The 20,341-nt window shown below is 48.0% G+C and overlaps 1 protein-coding gene across 2 annotated transcripts in view; it reads right to left on the reverse strand.

Moving 5' to 3' along the window:
• Positions 1 to 20,341, reverse strand: part of LOC135054772 (cytolytic toxin-alpha-like) — a 184,405-nt gene that overhangs the window by 24,717 nt on the left and 139,347 nt on the right. For both annotated transcript variants that reach the window (XM_063958094.1, XM_063958096.1), the window contains exons 2-3: positions 8,103 to 8,393; positions 7,416 to 7,571 (exon numbers count right to left, since the gene is read on the reverse strand). In XM_063958094.1, coding sequence (XP_063814164.1) covers positions 7,416 to 7,571; positions 8,103 to 8,379 — 433 coding nt within the window. In that variant the 5' untranslated portion in view covers positions 8,380 to 8,393. The remainder of the gene's footprint in view (positions 1 to 7,415; positions 7,572 to 8,102; positions 8,394 to 20,341) is intronic.

The raw sequence follows: 20,341 nt of genomic DNA on the forward strand, positions 1-20,341 counted from the left end.
TGTTTTTGGAAGAACACTGACAAGGCCGAAATTTGGACCTTGATTGATCCCAATCGTAGGCCCGTCTCCACACCATCCTGCAAAAAATTGAGAAAACGTCCTAAGTGAAACTCTTCCATAGGAGCTTTCTTGGATTCACACCAAGACACAAATTTTCTCCAAATACGGTGGTAATGTTTAGACGTTACTCCCTTTCTGGCCTGAATAAGGGTGGGGATGACCTCCTTAGGAATACCCTTCCTGGCTAGGATACGGCGCTCAACAGCCATGCCGTCAAACGTAGCCACGGTAAGTCTTGGTACACACACGGCCCCTGCTGCAGCAGGTCCTCCTGAGGAGGAAGAGGCCGAGGATCTCCTATGAGTAACTGCTGAAGATCTGGGTACCAAGCCCTTCTTGGCCAGTCTGGGGCAGTGAAGATTGCTCGAACCCTTGTCTTTCTTATGATCCTGAGTACTTTTGGGATCAGCGGAAGTAGAGGGAAAACATACACTGACGGAAACACCCACTGGGTCACCAGTGCATCCACTGCTACTGCTTGAGGGTCTCTCGACTTGGAACAGTATCTCTGAAGCTTCTTGTTGAGACAAGACGTCATCATGTCTATTTGAGGAACTCCCCAAAGACTTGTCACCTCTGCGAAGACTTCTTGGTGGAGGCCCCACTCTCCTGGAATGAGATCGTGTCTGCTGAGGAAGTTTGCTTCCCAGTTGTCTACTCCCGGAATGAATATTGCCGACAGAGCTTGTAGATGTTTTTCTGCCCAGCTGAGGATTTTTGTCGCCTCTGCCATTGCCGCTCTGCTTTTCTTTCCGCCCTGCCTGTATGCGACTGCTGTTACATTGTCCGCCTGGATCTGCACAGGACGGTCTTGAAGAAGATGTACCGCTTGTTGAAGGCCGTTGTAAATGGCTCTTAGCTCCAGCACATTTATGTGAAGGCAGGCTTCCTGATGTGACCAACGTCCCTGGAAGTTTTCTCCCTGAGAGACTGCTCCCCAGCCTCGGAGACTTGCATCCGTGGTTACTAGGATCCAGTCTTGAATGCCGAACCTGCGTCCCTCTAGCAGGTGAGAGCCGTGCAACCACCACAGGAGCGAAATCCTGGTTTTTGAACACAGGATTATCTTTCTGTGCATGTGTAGGTGTGACCATGACCACTTGTGCAACAGGTCCCACTGGAATACTCTGGCATGGAACCTGCCAAACTGTATGGCCTTGTAGGCCACCACCATCTTCCCCAACAATCGAATGCACTGATGGATCGACACACTTGATGGTTTCAATATCTGTTTTACCATTTTCTGGATTTCCAGAGCTTTTTCCAGTGGAAGAAATACTCTCTGAACTTCTGTGTCCAGAATCACCCTGAGGAAAGACAACCTTGTCGTCAGTTCCAACTGTGACTTTGGGTAAATTATGATCCACCCATGTTATTGGAGTATTGACAGGGAGAGGGATATGTTTTGTAATAACTGCTCCCTGGATCTCGCCTTTATCAGGAGGTCGTCCAGATAAGGGATTATATTGACTCCTTTCTGACGAAGGAGGACCATCATCTCCGCCATCACCTTGGTGAATACCCTCGGCGCCGTGGAGAGACCGAAAGGTAACGTCTGGAATTGGTAATGGCAATCCTGAATCGCAAATCTCAGATAAGCCTGGTGAGGAGGATAAATGGGAACATGCAGGTAAGCATCCTTTATGTCCACCAACACCAAGTAGTCCCTCTCCTCCAGACTGGCAATCACCGCCCGAAGTGATTCCATCTTGAACTTGAACCTTTTCAGGAAGAAATTAAGATTTTTTAGATTTAGGATCGGTCTGACCGAGCCATCCGGCTTCGGAACAACAAAAAGGCTTGAATAAAAACCCCGCCCTTGTTGTGACAACGGTACCAGGACTATGACCTGGTCTTGACATAATTTTTTGGATTGCCGCTGTTACTGCTTCTCTCTCTGGCGGAGAAGCTGGCAAGGTCGATTTGAAAAATCGGCATGGGGGAACGTCTTGAAACTCTAGTTTTTATCCCTGGGATACTATTTGCAACACCCAGGGATCCAGGCCAGACAGAATCCAATCCTGGCTGAAGAGTTTGAGATATGCCCCCACCCGAGCGGCCTCCCGCAAGGGAGTTCCAGCGTCATGCTGGGGATTTGGCAGAATTAGGAGTAGACTTTTGCTCTTGGGAACCTGGAGCCGGTGTGGGCTTCTTTCTCCTTCCCCTTCCTGCAAAGAAGGGGGAACCTCTCGTATTTTTGTATTTATTGGTCCGAAAGGACTGCATTTGCGGGTGATAGGTCTGTTTTGCCGGTGCAGGCGCAGAGGGCAAAAATGTTTACTTACCTGCGGTAGCCGCCGAGTCTAACGCATCCAGGCCATCGCCAAATAAGGCCTCCATGTTTCTTTTGGAATCTGCATCCGTGTTCTACTGGCGAATCCATAACGCCCGCCTAGCCGATACTGCCATGGTAGCGGCTTGTGAACTCAAGAGTCCAATATCCTTCATTGCTTCCAGCATGTAGGCGGCAGCGTCCTTGATATTCCCTAACTTAAGTAGTATCTCATCTTTACCAATCGTGTCAATTTCTGATAACACGCTTTCTGACCATTTTTCAATAGCGCGACTCACCCATGCGCAGGCAATAGTGGGCCTGAGCAGTGTACCATTGGTAACATAAATGGATTTCAATGTTGTTTCCATTTTGCGGTCTGCCGGCTCTTTAAGAGAAGCCGTGCCAGGAGCAGGGAGAATTACCTTCTTTGTCAACCTAGAAAGTGCACTGTCTAACACAGGGGGTGACTCCCATTTTTTCCTGTCTTCAACCGGGAAAGGATAAGCTATGTGAATCCTTTTGGGAATACAATTTTTTTTTATCAGGATTCACCCACATCCCTTCAAACAGAGCATTTAGGGGGTCATTCCGAGTTGTTCGCTCGTTGCCGATTTTCGCTATACTGCGATTAGTCGCTATCTGCGCATGCGCAAGGTACGCAGAGCGCATGCGCTTAGTTATTTTACACAAAAGTTAGGTATTTTACTCACGGCATAAGGAAGCTTTTTCATCACTCTGCTGATCGTAGTGTGATTGACACGAAGTGGGTGTTTCTGGGCGGAAACTGGCCGTTTTATGGGAGTGTGCGGAAAAACGCAGGCCTTCGAGTGGCAAAACGCAGGAGTGGCTGGAGAAACGGGGGAGTGGCTGGACGAACGCTGGGTGTGTTTGTGACGTCAAACCAGGAACGAAAAGGACTGAGCTGGTTGCAATGACTGAGTAAGTCTGGAGCTACTCAGAAACTGCGGGGTAATCGTTACGAGAAAATTAGCGAAGCTTTCGTTAGCAATTCTGCTATGCTAAGATACACTCCCAGTAGGCAGCGGCTTAGCGTGTGCAATGCTGCTAAAAGCAGCTAGCGAGCGAACACCTCGGAACCACCCGAAAAGTTTGTGTGAAGGAGGGAACGTGACTTTGGATTTCTTTTTCTTACATAAATAAGCTTTCTCCTGAGGTACAGGAGTGCTTTCTGTAACCTCCAACACGTTCCTTATAGCCACAATCATATATTGTATACTTTTTGCCAATTTATGATCTATATCTCTGGATTCACTATTGTCGACACAAGAATCAGAATCTTTGTCGGTATCAGTGTTTACAACATGTGCAAATGGTCTCTTATGTGACCCAGAGGGGCCGCCTGCATAAGGAATAACAGCATCCTGAAAAATCACATCTTAGACAGATTTTCTCCAGCATGCAGCATTAGATTCAGACTTATCCAATCTACGGTAAATCAGATGCATACTGTCACGTACAGTAGCTCTTTTACCCATGCAGGCTCTTGGTGTGCCGGTAGCGCCACCACATTACAACTCTGTGTCCCTAAAATGGCTTCCTCCGGGGAGGAACTCCCTGCGTCAGACATGCCTCACAGTGTACACCAAACTCACAGACACACTTGGACTTATTTTGGGGACAGACCCACAGTAAAATCTGTCAGAGGGACACAGGATAGGAGCAGCCAGTTCACAAACCCAGCGCCAGTATTGCCTGTGAACATAGTATGTCCACAGCCCAAAAGCACTTTTAAATAGTAATATACACTATCAAATGCACCACAATCGGTTTGTGCCCCCCCCTTTATAGCACCCTGTACTTGTCAGAAGTGGAGGAGAGGACCAGCGTGTTCTCTGCAGCCTGAGGAGAGAGAGAAAATGGCGCTGAGTAGTGTGCTGGCTGCCTGAGGAATCTCCACCCTTTTTACCTCAGAAACTTTTCATAATATTTATACTGGCAGGGGTAGGGCTGTGCCTGGGCATCTTATGCCCCCTTTTAGCCAGTTCGAGGTATTTTTCTTGCTGCCCAGGCCCCCCCCCCCCCCCCCCCCCCCGCTCCCTGCATTGCCTGTGTCTGTGGGCAGCATTGGCGTGCTGCGCTCCAGACAGCCGCTCCGCACCTCAGCCGTCACTTACTTGATTGAAGATCATTCTTCTCATGCTCACCTGTCTTCTGACTTCTGGCTCTGTGAGGGAGGTGACGGCGTGCTGTGGGAGTGAGAATCTAGACACGGCTGGCGTTCAGTTCCCTTCAGGAGCTAATAGTGTCCTGTCAGCCAGAAGCAGAGCCATGAAACTCTGAGGAAGTTGGTTCTGCTTCTGCCCCCTCAGTCCCACGAAACAGGGAGTCTGATGCCAGATCTCCCTGAAAATAAAAAACCTAACATAAGTCTTTTCAGAGAAATTCAGTAGAGCTCGTCAGAGAGCATCCTGTCGACCGGGGCACATTTCTAAAATTGAGGTCTGGAGGAGAGAAATAGAGGGAGGAGCCAGTTCACACCCAATGAAAAGTCTTTAGAATGCCCATGTCTCCTGCGGATCCCGTCTATACCTCATGGTCTTGATGTCGTCCCCAGCATCCTCTAGGACGTATGAAAAATGTGGTTTCCGGCATGATTGTGTACGCCCGATTTGTGGATGCCTGCGGTCGCTAGTGTAAGGAATGTCCAATGTTATATCGAAATGGCACGATTAAAATTTGTATTATTCTGATCGATGTATCAATGTACCAATGTATGATACCAGTTAACTGCCTCTGCATGTCAAATGGTAGAAACTTAATTGGCCTGTTGGTATTTCATTATAGCCACAGAACATCAGAGACAAGATGCTAATTAGCCCTAACATCCTGTGTATACAGGAATCTGTGAATACGCACAGCAGGGGTCACATCTGCAGTTTAATGGATGCACCCTGTCCACTTAGGTGTTAAGCCCTTCCTGAGCAGGTTGTAAAGGATATTTATACAGGGCTCATCCTGCAGTTGTAAACCCTAACCCAGAGCATCAAACAAAAATTAAAAGATAAGGCCATCTGCCCTGCTCGTATTTCTAAGAGACAAAAGTATAAGCTGAGACTTAATTCACTCTGGCTTTGAAAGGGGTAAAGGACTCCCAAGAGGCTGGGGGGATGAGTGGCATCATGTAGTTAAATTTGTGAAACTCTTGCTGCAAATCATCATTATCTTGAGGTGGCATCCAGTGAGAGATTGGATCCTATAATGTCCAGGATGCAGAGAGGCCCCACTCATCCAGCGTTAAGACTCTTCAGGTGATCTGAGCGTTGGTCCCTTTTTATTCCCTTATTTTCATTTCTTGAGATTGTGATTACTTGTGTGACTATTTAACTATTATATTCTTCTTTCTTTTCTCTGTAATAATAAGCTTTGAAGATTTTTACTTAAATTCTCTTAATTTTAGATCTGTTTGTCTGTGTTTTCAAATGTAAAACCTCGAGAGGTTCATGTTACCTAATTTTTGACGTATTAATAATTTGGTGTGCGGGTTAGAGCAGAAGCTCACCCTAGGTGTGGTCGCTCAAAGTCGCTTAGCCTGGCTGGCACAGCGACTGGTACTTCTGCTGATGGCAGTTACCGTGTGGATTTACCACATACGCTTACTTACATATACACCCCTGTGTGTATGACTTTTGCCCCTTGTCCCAAAGCTGGCCAGCTCTGCTCCCCTTTCTATTCGGCTACCTCGCCGGCGTTTCCAGTGGTCCTGGCAGCAAGTGATTCCCTGACCACCACTGCTATGCATAGAGTCTAACCCCTCACACTAGTGCCTCACAGTGCCACCGCTGCTACTACATGGCGGATGGTGTGGATTGCAGGGGGGGGGGGGGGGAGGGGTCATTTTTATATATGCATGACAATATGAAAGCACGAATTACATTTTAGCTGCTTGATAATTTAGGTACACATGACACTTCGACTGTGTAACAGAATAAGGTATGTATGAAATTTGTTCTGCGTGACATAATTTAGGTACGTATGACATTTCTACTGCATTATCTAATTTAAGTATGCTTGACACTTCTACTGCGTGATATAATTTAGATACGCACAACATTTCTACTGCGTTATATGATTTAGGTGCGTATTACATTTCTACTGAGTGATATAATTTAGGTACGTATGACATTTCTACTGTGTGTTATAATTTAGGTATGTATGACATTTCTACTGCATGACATAATTTAAGTGGGATCTGGTCTCTAGGTCGACACTATCTAGGTCGACCACTATTGGTCGACAGTAACTAGTTGACAGGGTTTCTAGGTCGACAGGTCAAAAGGTCGACATGAGTTTTTCACAATTTTTTTTTTCTTGAACCTTTTCATATTTAACGATCCACGTGGACTACGATTGGACCGGTAATCTGCCCGAAGGTTGCGAACCATGCGAGGGGACACGGTGCACTAATTGGGGTTCCCGGTCACTCTACGAAGAAAACGACACCAGAAAAACATTAAAAAACTCATGTCGACCTTTTGACCTGTCAACCTAGACCCTGACGACCTAGTTACTGTCGACCAATAGTGGTCAACCTAGTTACTATCTACCTTCCATACCACACCCAATTTAAGTACGCATGATATTTCTACTGTGTGATATAATTTTGGTACGCATGACATTTCTACTGCGTTATATAATTTAGGTACGCATGACATTTCTACTGAGTGATATAATTTTAGGTACGTATGACATTTCTACTGCGTGATATCATTTAGGTACGCATGACATTTCTACTGCGTGACATAATTTTAGGTACGTATGACATTTTTACTGCATGATATAATTTAGGGACATTTCTACTGCGTTTAATAATTTAGGTACGCTTGACATTTCTTCTGGGGGACATAAATTAGGTAGGTATGATATTTTTACTGTGTGACAGAGCAAGGTCTGAATGTACCCTACCCCAGGAGACAGCTATTTAAAATTCCCTTGCCACCAATTTACCCCAGACAAGATAAAGTATATGAGAGGATTTTCAGTGCTCACTGTTACATTCATTTCTCCAAATTCTCATGAACAGGAAACCAATTTGAATATATTGTTTTGGTTTAAAATCTACCTGATTCACTGTGCGGGGTACATACACCCATAGATCTTGGTCCTGTTCTCGTAGAGCTCGATTCTTGGACACTGTAGCCTGGACTAGCCTTTGACTCAGCAAGATCCACACACTGTTTGAACGCTGCTTGCTGCTCATCCACTCTTACCCTCCTACCTGTTAAACACATCAAAAAGTCTAATTCCTGGGCACGGAAAGACCACAGCGTATACACTTATGTAATGTTGACACCAGGAAAATCGACATATAGAAAAAATGTTGACTTGTCAAACTATCGACATTACTGTTAGGGGTTGGGTTTAGACTAGCCTCAAAAAACAATGTCAACACTATGAATATCAACATGATATGCCAAACACATTGGTAGGCCACCTTGGGACCCTCAAACATCAGGTAAAATGCCAGTGGCAATTCCCTGTGTTTATTAAATAGAGCCATGTGACTTTTAGGTATTGGGCATTGTCATGAAAAGAGCTTGCTACAGTATTCCTGGAGTAGGCAGTTATGGCCAAAGTTGACAGTCGCGCACACTATTGTATCTGGACACAAGTAACCAGGAGTAAAGGGTAACATCTTTGGGCAAGCAATGCTTGACGCTCTGGTGAGCTGGAAGGGGACGAAGTCTCTAAAATCCACCAAGGGGTTGATATGTGGGTTACAAAAGAAATCCCACATATTGTAACTCACCAACTTGTGTCACTTTCTGTTGGAGTTCCTCAGCAGGTCCCATAAGTTGGATCAGTTTTAAAACCTGTATGGTTACATCCTGAGCTGCTTCTTCTCCATATACTTTTATGAGATGGTCTTTTGTGTCAATGTAATCTGCCTTTTGCAGAAGCCCATGTGGGATGGGGCCTCGTCCTTCATAGGAGTAATCAGACAACTTGGACTTAAATCGCTTGAAGTCATATTGGTCCAGATTTTCCAGAGCCTGACACAGAATATCTCCAGGTGTCCTGCTCATCTCTCACTGAGCCCCTGGTGGGAACAGAGTAATGTCCTATAACTGTTACAATCGACACACCATCACCACCTCTCATGGCTACATCTGTATTTAGGAATAAAAGCTTATGGTGTATGATATTCCATAACAATCTCTATATATTGACATTAAGATTTACATTAACAGAAGCAGATACAAATAGGATTTTAATTACCTACCGGTAAATCCTTTTCTCGTAGTCCGTAGAGGATACTGGGGTCCACATTAGTACCATGGATATAGACAGGTCCACTAGGCGCCATGGGCACTTTAAGAAAAAAATAGTGTGGGCTGGCTCCACTCTCTATGCCCCTCCTACCAGACTCAGTCTAGAAACTGTGCCCGAGGAGACGGACATACTTCGAAAGAAGGATTAAACTGAACAGTGGCGAGATTCCTACCAGCACTCACAAACAAGAGGAAAGCCATGCTAACCAAACTTGAACAGGAACAGCAACAGCTGAACCAACATTAATACTTAACCAAGTAACAATGCAGAAAAACCTGAAGTACCGGGCAGACGCCCACTATCCTTTACGGACTACGAGAAAAGGATTTACCGGTAGGTAATTAAAATCCTATTTTCTCTTACGTCCTAGAGGATACTGGGGTCCACATTAGTACCATGGGGATGTACCAAGGCTCCCAGACCAGGTGGGAGAGTGCTGAGGTTCCTGCAGAACTGAGTAACCAAAATGATGGTCCTCAGCGGCCAAAATATCGAACTTGTAAAACTTAGCGAACGGTGTTTGAACCCGACAAAGTAGCCACTCAGCAGAGCTGTAAAGCCGAGACACCCCGGGCAGCCGCCCAGGAAGAACCCACAGACCTAGTAGAGTGGGCCCGTACTTTTGGAACCGGCAATCCTGCCAATGAATAAGCCTGCTGGATAGTAAGTCTGATCCAGATTGCTTTGAAGCAGGACACCCAATTTTCTTGGGATGATAGAGAACAAACAGCGAGTCAGATTTTCTGTGTCGAGCCGTCCTCTTCACGTAGATCCTCAAAGCACTCACCACAGCGGAGGATTTAGAGGTAGCGGAGGTGTCAGTAAACACCGGAACCACAAAAGGTCAGTTGATATGAAACACAGACACCACCTTAGGAAGAAATTGCTGACGAGTTCTGAGTTCAGCTCTATCCTCATGAAAAATCAAATAGGGGCTTTTGTGAGACAACGCCCCGAGTTCGGACACACGCCTTGCAGAAGCCAAGGCCAACAGTGTAACAGTCTTCCACGTTAAGAAACTTAAGGTCCACCTCCTGTAAAGGTTCAAACCAGTCCGATTGCAGAAAACGCAACACGACGTTAAGATCCCAAGGTGCCATGGGAGGCACAAAGAGCGGTTGGTCGTGCAGAACACCCTTCAAGAACGTCTGAACCTCAGGAAGGGAAGCCAATTGTTTCTGGAAGAAAATGGACATGGCCAAAATCTGGACTTTCAAGGAGCCCAAACGTAGGCCCACGTCCACACCTGACTGTAGAAAAGGGAGAAAACGTCCCAGTTGAAATTCCACTGCAGGAAATTTCATGTGTTCACACCACGAGACATACTTTTTCCAAATACGGAGGTAATGTCTAGACGTTACCGCTTTCCTAGCCTGGATCAGGGTTGGAATAACCTTGTTCGGAATGCCTTTCCGGGCTAAAATCAGACACTCAACTTCCATGCCATCAAACGTAGCTGTGGTAAGTCTTGAAAGACGAACGGCCCCTGCTGCAGAAGATCCTCTCGCAGAGGTAGAGGCCAAGGGTCCTCCAGGAGCAACCCCAGGAGATCTGTGTACCAGGCCCTTCTCGGCCAATCTGGAGCAATGAGAATTGCCTGGACCTTTTCCCTTTTTATTCTTTTGAGAATTCTTGGGATCAGCGGAAGAGGTAGGAACACGTAAACCATCTGGTAAAGCCATGGAGACACCAGAGCGTCCACCACCACCGCTTGTGGGTCCCTTGACCTGGAACAATAGCGCATTAGCTTCAACGAGAGGCCATCATGTCTATCTGTGGAATCCCCCATCGACGTGTCAATGATTTGAACACCTGTGGGTGCAGGACCCACTCTACTGGGTGGAGGTCATGTCTGCTGAGGAAGTCCACTTCCCAGTTGTCTACTCCCGGAATGAAGATTGCCGACAGCGCCACCGCGTGTCCTTCTGCCCAGAGGAGAATTCTCGTTACCTCTGACATCGCAGCTCTGCTCTTCGTTCCTCCCTGTCGGTTTATGTACGTTACAGCCGTCATGTTGTCCGACTGAACCTGAATGGCTTTATCTTGAAGAAGATGCGATGCCTGAAGTAGGGCGTTGTAAATGGCCCGTAGTTCCAGAACGTTGATCGGAAGCAAGGCATCCTGACTTGACCATCTTCCCTGGAACTGCTCAAATTGGGTGACTGCTCCCCAACCTCGAAGGCTTGCGTCTGTGGTTAGCAGAATCCAATTTTGAATCCCGAACCTGCAGCCTGCGGTCAGGTGAGACATCTGAAGCCACCACAGAAGAGAGATCCTGGCTTTTGGGGACAGACGTATCCTCTGGTGCATGTGTAGGTACGAATTAGACCACTTGTCCATGAGATCCAGCAGAAAGGGCCTTGCATGGAACCTTCCGTACTGTAGCGCCTCACAGGCGGCTACCATCTTTCCCAGCAGGCGGATGCATAGATGCACCGATATACGGGATAGCTTCAGGACATCCCACACCATTGACTGGATTACCAACCCCTTTTCCAATGGAACGAACACTCTCTGTGCCTCCGTATCCAGTATCATCCCCAGGAACGGAAGCCTCTGTGTTGGTTCCAGGTGAGATTTCGGTAGGTTCAGAATCCACCCATGATGCTGGAGTAATCGAGTTGAGAGGCCAATGTTTTCTAACAACCTTTCCGTGGAAGGTGCCTTTAACAGCAGGTCGTCCAGGTACGGAATTATGTTCACTCCCTCCTTGCAGAGGAGAAACATTATCTCTGCCATCACCTTGGTGAACACCCACGGAGCTGTGGAAAGGCCAAATGGTAGTGCCTGGAACTGGTAGTGACAGTCCTGTAGTGCAAACCATAGATAAGCCTGATGAGGCGGCCAAATCGGAATATGAAGGTACGTATCCTTGATGTCCAGAGACACCAGGAATTCCCCCTCCTCCAGACCAGAGATCACCGCTCTCAGAGACTCCATCTTGAACTTGAACACCCTTAATTACGGGTTTAGGGATTTGAGGTTGAGAATGGGCCTCGCCGAACTGTCCGGTTTCCGGACCACAAACAGGTTGGCGTAATAACCTTTGTTTTCTTGCTGAAGTGGAACTGGCACAATGACCTGAGTCTGTACCAGTTTTTGAAATGCTGCCTGTAAGGTCAGACTTGCTTCTGGAGAAGCTGGTAAGCCGGATTTGAAGAATCTGGGAGGTGGGAGCTCCTGAAACTCCAGTCTGTATCCCTGTGCGATAAGATCTTTGACCCAGGGATCCTGGCAAGAAGTTGCCCAAATTTCTCTGAAATAACGTAAACGGGCTCCCACCTGCCTGTCTTCCAGGTAGTGCGGTCCACCGTCATGCTGAAGGTTTTGAGGAAACAGCCCCTGAGGTCTGTTCCTGAGAACTTGCAGCTGCGGGTTTTCTGGGTTTACCTCTATTACCCCTGAAGGTTGTAGAGGAACCTCTGGATTTGCCTTTAAGTTTTGATGTCCGAAAGGACTGCAGAGTGGGAGCAGAGTAAGTTTTCCTAGCTGGTGGTGTTGCGGAAGGAAGATAAGTAGACTTACCCGCCATAGCCTTGGATGTCCACTTATCCAGTTCATCTCCAAAAAGAGCCTCACCCGTGAACGGTAGGCTTTTCATGCCCTTCCTGGACTCCGCATCCGCAGTCCATTGTTACAACCACAAGCCCCTGCGTGCCGACACTGCCATGGCAGAGGTGCGTTGAGTAAGCCAACTTCCTTTAAGGCTTCCACCATAAATTTAGCAGAAGCCTAAATATGCTGCAAGAGTAAAATAATATCGTCCCTGGTTAAGGAATCTAAACCATCAATCAGATTATTTGACCATTTAGCAATGGCCCGAGTGATCAATGCACAAGCAATAGTGGGTCTCTGGGCCACCCCTGCCGACGTATATAAAGATTTAAGAGTGGTCTCAAACTTGTGGTCAGCTGTGTCCTTTAAGGACGCCGCCCTGGGAACCCTTAAGACTATCTTATGCGACAACCTGGATATCGAAGTGTCTACACTCGGCGGGTTCTCCTATTTCTTCCTATCCTCTGAAGGAAAAGAAAAAAAATCAACCGTTTAGGGATGTGAATTTTTTTTGTCAGGGTTTACCCATGCCCCCTCAAAAAGGGTGTTTAATTCCTTTGAAGTGCAAAAAGTAGCCGAGGATTTATTTTTAGTATTAAAAAATAAGAATTTACTTACCGATAATTCTATTTCTCGTAGTCCGTAGTGGATGCTGGGGACTCCGTAAGGACCATGGGGAATAGCAGCTCCGCAGGAGACTGGCCACAAAAGTAAAGCTTTAGGACTACCTGGTGTGCACTGGCTCCTCCCCCTATGACCCTCCTCCAAGCCTCAGTTAGGATACTGTGCCCGGACGAGCGTACACAATAAGGAAGGATTTTGAATCCCGGGTAAGACTCATACCAGCCACACCAATCACACCGTATAACTTGTGATCTAAACCCAGTTAACAGCATGATAACAGAGGAGCCTCTAGAAAAGATGGCTCACTACCGCAATAACCCGATTTTTGGTAACAATAACTATGTACCAGTATTGCAGACAATCCGCACTTGGGATGGGCGCCCAGCATCCACTACGGACTACGAGAAATAGAATTATCGGTAAGTAAATTCTTATTTTCTCTGACGTCCTAGTGGATGCTGGGGACTCCGTAAGGACCATGGGGATTATACCAAAGCTCCCAAACGGGCGGGAGAGTGCGGATGACTCTGCAGCACCAAATGAGAGAACTCCAGGTCCTCCTCAGCCAGGGTATCAAATTTGTAGAATTTTACAAACGTATTTGCTCCTGACCAAGTAGCTGCTCGGCAAAGTTGTAAAGCCGAGACCCCTCGGGCAGCCGCCCAAGATGAGCCCACCTTCCTTGTGGAGTGGGCATTTACAGATTTTTGGCTGTGGCAGGCCTGCCACAGAATGTGCAAGCTGAATTGTACTACAAATCCAACGAGCAATAGTCTGCTTAGAAGCAGGAGCACCCAGCTTGTTGGGTGCATACAGGATAAACAGCGAGTCAGATTTTCTGACTCCAGCCGTCCTGGAAACATATATTTTCAGGGCCCTGACAACGTCTAGCAACTTGGAGTCCTCCAAGTCCCTAGTAGCCGCAGGCACCACAATAGGTTGGTTCAGGTGAAACGCTGAACCCACCTTAGGGAGAAACTGAGGACGAGTCCTCAATTCCGCCCTGTCCGAATGGAAAATCAGATAAGGGCTTTTACAGGATAAAGCCGCCAATTCTGACACGCGCCTGGCCCAGGCCAGGGCCAACAGCATGACCACTTTCCATGTGAGATATTTTAACTCCACAGATTTAAGTGGTTCAAACCAATGTGACTTTTGGAACCCAAAAACTACATTGAGATCCCAAGGTGCCACTGGAGGCACAAAAGGAGGCTGTATATACAGTACCCCTTTTACAAACGTCTGAACTTCAGGGACTGAAGCTAGTTCTTTTTGGAAGAAAATTGACAGGGCCGAAATTTGAACCTTAATGGACCCCAATTTCAGGCCCATAGACACTCCTGTTTGCAGGAAATGTAGGAATCGACCCAGTTGAAATCCCTCCGTCGGGCCTTACTGGCCTCGCACCACGCAACATATTTTCGCCAAATGCGGTGATAATGTTTTGCGGTTACATCCTTCCTGGCTTTGATCAGGATAGGGATGACTTCATCCGGAATGCCTTTTTCCTTCAGGATCTGGCGTTCAACCGCCATGCCGTCAAACGCAGCCGCGGTAAGTCTTGGAACAGACAGGGTCCTTGCTGGAGCAGGTCCCTTCTTAGAGGTAGAGGCCACGGATCCTCCGTGAGCATCTCTTGAAGTTCCGGTTACCAAGTCCTTCTTGGCCAATCCGGAGCCACGAATATAGTGCTTACTCCTCTCCATCTTATAATTCTCAGTACCTTGGGTATGAGAGGCAGAGGATGGAACACATACACTGACCGGTACACCCACGGTGTTACCAGAACGTCTACAGCTATTGCCTGAGGGTCCCTTGACCTGGCGCAATACCTGTCGAGTTTTTCCCAACGGTTTATAATCATGTGGAAGACTTCTGGGTGAAGTCCCCACTCTCCCGGGTGGAGGTCGTGTCTGCTGAGGAAGTCTGCTTCCCAGTTGTCCACTCCCGGAATGAATACTGCTGACAGTGCTATCACATGATTTTCCGCCCAGCGAAGAATCCTTGCAGCTTCTGCCATTGCCCTCCTGCTTCTTGTGCCACCCTGTCTGTTTACGTGGGTGACTGCCGTGATGTTGTCCGACTGGATCAACACCGGCTGACCTTGAAGCAGAGGTCTTGCTAAGCTTAGAGCATTGTAAATGGCCCTTAGCTTCAGGATATTTATGTGAAGTGATGTCTCCAGGCTTGACCATAAGCCCTGGAAATTCCTTCCCTGTGTGACTGCTCCCCAGCCTCGCAGGCTGGCATCCGTGGTCACCAGGACCCAGTCCTGAATGCCGAATCTGCGGCCCTCTAGAAGATGAGCACTCTGCAACCACCACAGGAGGGACACCCTTGTCCTTGGTGACAGGGTTATCCGCTGATGCATCTGAAGATGCGACCCGGACCATTTGTCCAGAAGGTCCCACTGGAAAGTTCTTGCGTGGAATCTGCCGAATGGGATTGCTTCGTAGGAAGCCACCATTTTTCCCAGAACCCTTGTGCATTGATGCACTGAGACTTGGCTCGGTTTTAGGAGGTTCCTGACTAGCTCGGATAACTCCCTGGCTTTCTCCTCCGGGAGAAACACCTTTTTCTGGACTGTGTCCAGGATCATCCCTAGGAACAGAAGACGAGTCGTCGGAACCAGCTGCGATTTTGGAATATTGAGAATCCAACCGTGCTGCCGCAACACTACCTGAGATAGTGCTACACCGACCTCCAACTGTTCTCTGGATCTTACCCTTATCAGGAGATCGTCCAAGTAAGGGATAACTACAACTCCCTTCCTTCGAAGGAGTATCATCATTTCGGCCATTACCTTGGTAAAGACCCGGGGTGCCGTGGACCATCCAAACGGCAGCGTCTGAAACTGATAGTGACAGTTCTGTACCACAAACCTGAGGTACCCTTGGTGAGAAGGGTAAATTGGGACATGAAGGTAAGCATCCTTGATGTCCAGAGACACCATGTAGTCCCCTTCTTCCAGGTTCGCAATCACTGCTCTGAGTGACTCCATCTTGAATTTGAACTTCTGTATGTAAGTGTTCAAAGATTTTAGATTTAAAATCGGTCTCACCGAGCCGTCCGGCTTCGGTACCACAACAGTGTGGAATAATACCCATTTCCCTGTTGCAGGAGGGGTACCTTGATTATCACCTGCTGGGAATACAGCTTGTGAATGGCTTCCAAAACTGCCTCCCTGTCGGAGGGAGACGTCGGTAAAGCCGACTTTAGGAAACGGCGAGGGGGAGACGTCTCGAATTCCAATTTGTACCCCTGAGATACCACCTGAAGGATCCAGGGGTCTACTTGCGAGTGAGCCCACTGCGCGCTGAAATTCTTGAGACGGGCCTCCACCGTGCCTGAGTCCGCTTGTAAAGCCCCAGCGTCATGCTGAGGGCTTGGCAGAGGCGGGAGAGGGCTTCTGTTCCTGGGAACTGGCTGATTTCTGCAGCCTTTTTCCTCTTCCTCTGTCACGGGGCAGAAATGAGGAACCTTTTGCCCGCTTGCCCTTATGGGAACGAAAGGACTGCGCCTGATAATACGGCGTCTTCTTATGTTGAGAGGCGACCTGGGGTAAAAAACGTGGATTTCCCAGCTGTTGCCGTGGCCACCAGGTCTGAAAGACCGACCCCAAATAACTCCTCCCCTTTATAAGGCAATACTTCCAAATGCCGTTTGGAATCCTCATCACCTGACCACTGTCGTGTCCATAACCCTCTTCTGGCAGAAATGGACAACGCACTTACTCTTGATGCCAGTCGGCAAATATTCCGCTGTGCATCACGCATATATAGAAATGCATCTTTTAAATGCTCTATAGGCAATAATATACTGTCCCTATCTAGGGTATCAATATTCTCAGTCAGGGAATCCGACCACGCCAACCCAGCACTGCACATCCAGGCTGAGGCGATTGCTGGTCGCAGTATAACACCAGTATGTGTGTAAATACATTTTAGGATACCCTCCTGCTTTCTATCAGCAGGATCCTTAAGGGCGGCCATCTCAGGAGAGGGTAGAGCCCTTGTTTTTACAAGCGTGTGAGCGCTTTATCCACCCTAGGGGGTGTTTCCCAACGCACCCTAACCTCTGGCGGGAAAGGATATAATGCCAATAACTTTTTAGAAATTATCAGTTTTTATCGGGGGAAACCCACGCTTCATCACACACCTCATTTAATTTCTCAGATTCAGGAAAACTACAGGTAGTTTTTCCGCACCGAACATAATACCCCTTTTGGTGGTACTCGTATTATCAGAAATGTGTAAAACATTTTTCATTGCCTCAATCATGTAACGTGTGGCCCTACTGGAAGTCACATTTGTCTCTTCACCGTCGACACTGGAGTCAGTATCCGTGTCGGCGTCTGTATCTGCCATCTGAGGTAACGGGCGCTTTAGAGACCCTGACGGCCTATGAGACGTCTGGACAGGCACAAGCTGAGTAGCCGGCTGTCTCATGTCAACCACTATCTTTTGTAAAGAGCTGACACTGTTAATTCCTTCCAACAGTTCACCCACTCAGGTGTCGACCCCCTAGGGGGTGACATCCCTATTACAGGCAATTTGCTCCAACTCCACATCATTTTCCTCCTCATACATGTCGACACAAACGTACCGACAGACAGCACACACACAGGGAATGCTCTGATAGAGGACAGGACCCCACTAGCCCTTTGGGAAGACAGAGGGAGAGTTTGCCAGCACACACCAGAGCGCTATATATATACAGGGATAACCTTATATAAGTGTTTTTCCCCTTATAGCTGCTGTATTGTTAATACTGCGCCTAATTAGTGCCCCCCTCTCTTTTTTTTAACCCTTTCTGTAGTGTAGTGACTGCAGGGGAGAGCCAGGGAGCTTCCCTCCAACGGAGCTGTGAGGGAAAATGGCGCCAGTGTGCTGAGGAGATAGGCTCCGCCCCTTTTCGCGGACTTTTCTCCTGCTTTTTTATGGATTCTGGCAGGGGTTAAAATTCATCCATATAGCCCTGGGGGCTATATGTGATGTATTTTCGCCAGCCAAGGAGTTTTTATTGCTGCTCAGGGCGCCTCCCCCTAGCGCCCTGCACCCTCAGTGACCGAAGTGTGAAGTGTGCTGAGGAGCAATGGCGCACAGCTGCAGTGCTGTGCGCTACCTTGGTGAAGACAGGATGTCTTCTGCCGCCGATTTTCCGGACCTCTTCTTGCTTCTGGCTCTGTAAGGGGGCCGGCGGCGCGGCTCTGGGACCGGACTCCATGGCTGGGCCTGTGTTCGATCCCTCTGGAGCTAATGGTGTCCAGTAGCCTAAGAAGCCCAATCCACTCTGCACGCAGGTGAGTTCGCTTCTTCTCCCCTTAGTCCCTCGATGCAGTGAGCCTGTTGCCAGCAGGTCTCACTGAAAATAAAAAACCTAAAACTAAACTTTTCACTAAGCAGCTCAGGAGAGCCACCTAGTGTGCACCCTTCTCGTTCGGGCACAAAAATCTAACTGAGGCTTGGAGGAAAGTCATAGGGGGAGGAGCCAGTGCACACCAGGTAGTCCTAAAGCTTTACTTTTGTGCCCAGTCTCCTGCGGAGCCGCTATTCCCCATGGTCCTTACGGAGTCCCCAGCATCCACTAGGACGTCAGAGAAATAAGAATTTACTCACCGGTAATTCTATTTCTCGTAGTCCATAGTGGATGCTGGGGACTCCATAAGGACCATGGGGAATAGACGGGCTCCGCAGGAGACTGGGCACTCTAAAAGAAAGATTAGGTACTATCTGGTGTGCACTGGCTCCCACCTCTATGCCCCTCCTCCAGACCTCAGTTAGGGAAACTGTGCCCGGAAGAGCTGACACTACAAGGAAAGGATTTGGAATCCAGGGTAAGACTCATACCAGCCACACCAATCACACCGTACAACTTGTGATAACCATACCCAGTTAACAGTATGAACAACAACGGAGCCTCAATCAACGGATGGCTCATAACAATAACCCTTTAGTAAGCAATAACTATATACACGTATTGCAGAGGAAGTCCGCACTTGGGACGGGCGCCCAGCATCCACTACGGACTACGAGAAATAGAATTACCGGTGAGTAAATTCTTATTTTCTCTGACGTCCTAGTGGATGCTGGGGACTCCGTAAGAACCATGGGGATTATACCAAAGCTCCCAAACGGGCGGGAGAGTGCGGATGACTCTGCAGAACCGAATGAGCAAACTCAAGGTCCTCCTCAGCCAGGGTATCAAACTTGTAGAACTTAGCAAATGTGTTTGAACCCGACCAAGTAGCAGCTCGGCAAAGCTGTAAAGCCGAGACCCCTCGGGCAGCCGCCCAAGAAGAGCCCACCTTCCTTTTGGAATGGAATTTTACTGATTTTGGATGCGGCAATCCAGCCGCAGAGTGAGCCAGCTGAATCGTGCTACAGATCCAGCGATCAATAGTCTGCCTCGAAGCAGGAGCACCAACATTGTTGGCTGCATACAGAATAAACAGCGAGTCAGACTTTCTGACTCCCGCCGTTCTGAAAACGTAAATTTTCAAAGCCCGGACTACGTCCAGCAACTTGGAATCCTCCAAGTCCCTAGTAGCCGCTGGCACCACAATAGGTTGGTTCAAATGAAACGATGACACCACCTTAGGGAGAAATTGTGGATGAGTCCTCAATTCTGCCCTGTCCATATGGAAGATCAGATAGGGGCTTTTACATGACAAAGCCGCCAATTCTGACACACGCCTAGCCGAAGCTAAGGCCAATAGCATGACCACTTTCCACGTGAGATATTTTAGCTCCACGGTCTTAAGTGGCTCAAACCAGTGGGATTTCAGGAAATCCAACACAACGTTATGATCCCAAAGTGCCACTGGTGGCACAAAAGGGGGCTGAATATGCAGCACTCCCTTTACAAACATCTGAACTTCAGGCAGTGAAGCCAGTTCTTTTTCAAAGAAAATGGATAGGGCCGAGATCTGAACCTTTATGGACCCTAATTTGAGGCCCATAGTCACACCTGACTGTAGGAAATGCAGAAAACTACCCAACTGGAATTCCTCTGTAGGGGCCTTCCTGGCCTCACACCAAGCAACATATTTCCGCCATATGCGGTGATAATGCTTTGCTGTCACATCCTTCCTAGCTCTCATAAGCGTAGGAATTACTTCATCCGGTATACCCTTTTCCGCTAGGATCCGGCGTTCTACCGCCATGTCGTCAAACGCAGCTGCGGTAAGTCTTGAAACAGACAGGGTCCCTGTTGCAACAGGTCCCGTCTGAGAGGCAGAGGCCATGGGTCCTCTGTAATCAACTCCTGTAGCTCCGGGTACCAAGTCCGTCTTGGCCAATCCGGAATGATGAGTATTGTTCTCACTCCACTTTTTCTTACTATTCTCAGCACCTTGGGTATGAGAGGAAGAGGAGGAAACACATATACCGACTGGAACACCCACGGTGTTACTAGTGCGTCCACAGCTATCGCCTGAGGGTCCATTGACCTGGCGCAATATTTTTTTAGCTTTTTGTTTAGGCGGGACGCCATCATGCCCACCGAATTACAATCTGCTCGAAGACTTCTTGATGA

The sequence above is a fragment of the Pseudophryne corroboree genome, chromosome 3, assembly GCF_028390025.1.
Source record: "Pseudophryne corroboree isolate aPseCor3 chromosome 3, aPseCor3.hap2, whole genome shotgun sequence".
NCBI classification, from domain to species: domain Eukaryota; kingdom Metazoa; phylum Chordata; class Amphibia; order Anura; family Myobatrachidae; genus Pseudophryne; species Pseudophryne corroboree.